We start from the raw sequence: 5269 nt of genomic DNA, 5'->3' as shown, positions 1-5269 counted from the left end.
TTCCTGGGAAGTATATAAAATTTTTTTTATTCATAAAAAATAAGGGCACAGAGAAACACATATATTTCAAAACAAGAAGAGACAAACTTGGCTCAATTCTTCCCATCAGCCTCTCTTCCTACACGACAGGGATGGGCGGAAGGCGCCTTAAAGCCTTTTGGCTGCGGGTAGACGCTCGGCGGATAGGGGTTGTCTTCTTAGGGGTCTCATCATCTTCTGTCATCTCGGCCGAGCATTCTGAAGAACGGAGGGTGAGAGAGCGCTGAGGCACGAATGTAAAGAATAAATAGGCCGCCCAAAATAGACGGCTACTGACAAGGAGCACCAAGTGGAATTCGGGAGGCTGAGGTTCTAATTTTAACTGTGGCCTCAGACTCCTCACTTTATCTCTATGTATGGGCCTCAGCTATACAATGAGAGGTGGGACCAGATAACCCATAATGGCCCTTCCAGCTCTCTAAACAATCTATGATTCTGTAGTCCCTGCCACCAGAATCCTGGGGCAGTCATGCACTCCCCTCCTGGCCCAAGAACTACCTTAGGGATTTGGAACATTCACCTTCGTTACTGGATTCATCACTGGAAAAGACGATTGTAGTCTTTCTAGAAACTTGCTTTCTGGTGTTTGGGCGCTGTTTAGAAGTCCCTCGGGGCGGAGGTGTAACAAAGTCATTGTCTGAGGCAGCTGAAGGGAATAAGACAGATGAGTATCACAGTTCAGTCACAAGGCTTTCCCTTTCTACATTCTTTTTAAAAATTAAAAAAAAAATTAATGAAAGTCTCTTCTTCCTATCCTATGCCCCTTTAAAGGAAAAAAAACAAAACCCCTCATAACAAACATGCATAGTTAAACCAAACAGATTCTCCTACTGGCCACATCCCAAAAATATGCATCTTGATCTGAACCCCGAGGCCATCACCTCTGTCAGGGACATTTTTTTTAATTATTATTTTTTTTTATTTTAAACCCTTAACTTCTGTGTATTGACTTATAGGTGGAAGAGTGGTAAGGGTAGGCAATGGGGGTCAAGTGACTTACCCAGGGTCACACAGCTGGGAAGTGTCTGAGGCCGGATTTGAACCTAGGACCTCCAGTCTCTAGGCCTGGCTCTCAATCCACTGAGCTACCCAGCTGCCCCAAGTCAGGGACATTTTTAGTCCTCTGGATTGGTCAAAGTTCTTGAATCTTTCAGAGTGGTTTGCTTTTACAAGATTATGTGATTGTAGAAATTATTCTCTTGGTTCAAGTAAGTCTTCCCCTTCATGTTTTCTCTGCAACCAGGAATTCCCCATCATCAATTATTTTTTTTTAAAACCCTTATCTTCCCTCTTGGAGTCAATACTATGTATTGGCTCCAAGGCAGAAGAGTGGTAAGGGTAGGCAATGGGGGTCAAGAGACGCAATCCACTGAGCTACCCAGCTGCCCCCCATCATCATTTCTTTCAGCACAGCAGGACTCCATCATACTCATGTGTCCTAACTGTTCAACCAGGCTTCAACTGATGGGCACCCTGCTTCCAGTTCTTTGCCATCACAAAGAGCTGCTATAATTATTTTTGTACATATGAATCTTTTCCTCTTTTTAAGACCACTTCAGGATTTATAGCCCTGGTAGTGGTATTAGTGGGTCAATGGGTGCATGCATGTTGGGTAATTTTTTGGGCATGGTTCCAAATTACTTTCTAGAACCTTGGGTCAATTTATAGGGCCACAGTGTATTAAATGTACCTGTTTTCTCCACTCAAGGATTTTTTGTGTTTTCTCTTTTATGCCAACTGGCAATTTGATAGGGGTGAGGCCAAACCTCAAAGTTGCTTTAACTGGCATTTTTTTTCATAGTTATTGAAAGCTTGGATTTCTTCCTCTGAAAACTGCCTGTTTTTATCCTTTGACTATTTATAATTGAGAAATAGCTCTTATTTTTGAAAATTTGACTCAGTTCCCTATGACCATTATCAGATAAATGTGATACAAAGCCTCCCTCCACAGTTACCTGCTTCTCTTCTAATTTTAGCTACCCTGGCTTTATGTGTGCAAAACTGTTTTAATTTTCAAATGGAGCTCAGTTTGTTTCAGTTAGTGTGGAAACATACCATAGTCAAGATGTTCCATGTTATGTTCTATGAATCTCTTTGCTTGTTTAGTTCTGAACTCTTCCCCATCCATAGATCTGAAAGATGATTTCTTCTAGAGCAGGGGTCAGCAATGTATGGCTCTTTCTGCAGGAGCCATAAAGGCCATTTTTTTTCAGGCGCTATTACAGGAGCAGCACTGTGAGCACTGCACAGCTCTCACAAAATTACATTTTGGCTCTCACGGCCATAAAGGTTGCCGACCCCTGGTCTAATGTGTAAGTCATGTACCCATTTGGAGATTATCTTGGTATGTGCTGTCAGCTGCTAGTTTCTACATAGTTTTCTGCTACACTGCTTTTCTAGTTTTCCTCAACAGGCTTTGTCAAATTGTGAATCTGTCCTATATTTCTAGCCTTTCTCATTTATGCCACTGGGCTGTCTCACGCACCACTACTGGGTCCTCTAGTCGTTGGCTGGGATGGCTGAGCAGCACCTTGATCGTTTTCAGGCTGCAGGGTTGCATCTAGTCCTCGGGTGTGACAGGAGCGAAGCTTTTGTTCAAATTCATCCACCAGAGCCTGAAGTAAAAATGGAAAGAATTAAGAAAGGGGCGGAAACAGTTATTGCCCTGTTGGATGGATAATCAAGTCTGGGAATAAGTCCTAAAGTGCTTGATTTGCTCAGTTGGGAATGTGCTAGCATTGCTCAGAGGGCAGAAGGGATAAATCTATTGGCCCTGGGCCCTACTCACCTTGCCCTCAGGTTTAGCCCAGCGCCGAAGCTTGCCTACAGCTGCCAGGAAGGCATTGAAGATGGTCTCATCAGATAATTTGTCTCCAAAGCATTCGAAGTTGTCCTGCATCTTACGGAGGCCTCGCTCTGTGAGAGGCAGCAGTGACAGACAGTAGGCCAGGTCTCTGTGCTGCCTCTCAGTCCTGAGGACACAGAGGAATTGATGAGGAGTAGAGAGAGCCAGGCATCAAATCAATGAATTAAGAAGCATTTGCCACTCAGTGTTTCCTGTGTGCCAGGCACAGTGAGACAGCGGCTACTCTCAAGGAATCCGAGTCTCCTGGGCATATGTATGCTCATAGATAAGGGCTACAGGGGAAATGTTCATAGTAAGCATACAAGGCATATACATGGTGGGGGGAAGCAGCATCCAGGAAAGAGCTCCTGGAGGAAGCATAGCTTGAGCCAAACCTTGAGGGGTACTAGGGTTTCTGAGAGCCTCAGCTAAAGAGAAAGTTTGTTGTAGGCATAGGAGACAACCTGGGCGCTGTGGATCATGAGCTCTGAGGAACAGAATGCAGGCTGGCTGGGAAATGTATAACCAGCCTGGAAATAAAAGCTTCAGTCACACTGAGGTCTTTAGATGCCCAAATGGGTTTGTATTTTAATCTAAAGGCAACTGTAATACATTGAGGCTTCCTGAGTAGAGCAACGACATAGTCAGATGTGTGTTTACAAATATTACGTTGGCAGCTGTCAGGAGGCTAGACATAGATGTAGATGGAATACATGGAGCCTAACTTTGTTTAAACCAGTGACGGGCAAACTTTTTTAAAGAGGACCAAAGGAAAGGAAATGCTCATCTGTCAGTCTGTTTCTAAGACAACTCTTCCAAAGTTTCATCCTATTGTATCCTACTCATTGTATTCTGCAGATTAGGAATAATGTCTCCAGGGGCCAGATAGAACATTTCAGGGAGCCACATATGGCCCTGGAGCTGTAGTTTGCCCATCACTGATTAAACCATTACCTTTTGTCAGTACTAAGTACTGGTTCCATGGCAGAAGAAATGAATGGGGGTTAAGTGACTTGTCCAGGGTCACCTAGCTAAAAAGTATCTGAAGACAGATTTGAACTCTGACTCCTGGCCTGGCTCTCTATCCACTGAGCTACCTCATTGCCCAGATAAAACCTAATTTATAAGTTACTATAAGAGTCTGAGAAATGATGAGGATCTGGATACATTCCTTTGTGCCTCTGTTGTTCTAGGATCTCAAAGCCAGAGCTGGAATGGGACATAAGAGATCACTGAATCCAAGTCCCTCCCTTACAGATAAAGGCCCAGAGATGTCAAATAAACTTGGCAAAGACCACACAGTCACAAAGCCTTGCCTGAAGCTCATGTTAAACCCAGCCTTCTTTGTGCCATGCTCCTTAGGGGCCTGTCACCCACAGCTCTACGGAGGCTCCAGGGTCAGGATGAGGGGAGGTGGGGGGGGTGGGACCTGTCTTTCCCTCCTGGGTTCCCTCCAGCCTGCTGGCAGCATACCGGGCTGTTCTGAACCTCTGGCACAGCTTTTCCACCAGACTCTCTGTCTGTTTGTCCTTGGTGATGTAGGAAAGAAGTTGCCTATGGGAAAGAGAAGAGTTGTGGCTGGCTCCCTCAGGCTGACCCAAGGGCTGAGGCCTATCCTCTCTTAGCTTTACGTCATATCCTTGCCTCTCTAGGATACAGAAACCAAGGGAACAATTTAGAAATGAAAGACATGAAGGAGACACATGGTCCAGGGAGAAAAAGGGATAGATGTCTGTAGGTCAGAGAGGCAAAAGATATTCTCTGCAACATCTCTGGCAAGTGCTACTCTAGCATTTCTTTTTCTTTTTAAAACCTTGACTTTCTGTCTAAGAATACTAAGTATCAGTTCCAAGACAGAAAAGCAGTGAGCATTAGGCAATGGGGGTTAAGTGACTTGCCCAGGCTCACATACCAGGAAGTGTCTGAGATCCGATTTGAATGCAGGACTTCTTGCCTTTAGGCCTGGCTCTCAATCCATGGAGCCACTTAGCTATCTCCCCCTACTCTTAGCATTTCTATGAAGGTCTTTAGAAACCTTTATTACTTGTTAGAAAGTTATTTTCTTTTAAAATCAAGCCAATAATCTGCCCCCTGGGCCAAGGAGGACAAACATCTTTCATCTATTCCTTGGAGTACTAGAAGACAGATCAGCTTTCTCCTCTATCCTTCTCTGGTTGTACATTCCTAGTGGGGTTCCCCCCACCCCCAGGCCCCAGGGAAAGCTCAGGGGATGCTTTGTGGTCCAGGGCATCACCTCATGATGGTATGGAAAGGTTCTTCCTCTACCCCATTTTCAGGGTCAGATAGGCGGCTTATGATGTCAGGAAGGAGATTGTAGACCACGTTCCCCTGGGGAGAGGAACAGAGGCAGACAGAGTTAGGTGG

At 44.9% G+C, this 5269-nt stretch overlaps 1 protein-coding gene across 1 annotated transcript in view; it reads right to left on the bottom strand.

Moving 5' to 3' along the window:
- The window catches only part of NCAPD2 (non-SMC condensin I complex subunit D2), a 39139-nt gene continuing 33870 nt past the window's right edge, over positions 1–5269 (bottom strand). The window contains 6 exon segments of the mRNA XM_044677427.1: positions 1–237; positions 560–691; positions 2504–2654; positions 2828–3011; positions 4358–4438; positions 5139–5233. Of these exon segments, the coding sequence (XP_044533362.1) occupies positions 119–237; positions 560–691; positions 2504–2654; positions 2828–3011; positions 4358–4438; positions 5139–5233 (762 nt within the window). The 3' untranslated portion in view covers positions 1–118.

Source organism: Gracilinanus agilis, chromosome 5 (genome assembly GCF_016433145.1).
Source record: "Gracilinanus agilis isolate LMUSP501 chromosome 5, AgileGrace, whole genome shotgun sequence".
In the NCBI taxonomy this organism is placed as follows: domain Eukaryota; kingdom Metazoa; phylum Chordata; class Mammalia; order Didelphimorphia; family Didelphidae; genus Gracilinanus; species Gracilinanus agilis.
This window is presented reverse-complemented; position numbering and strand designations above follow the sequence as displayed.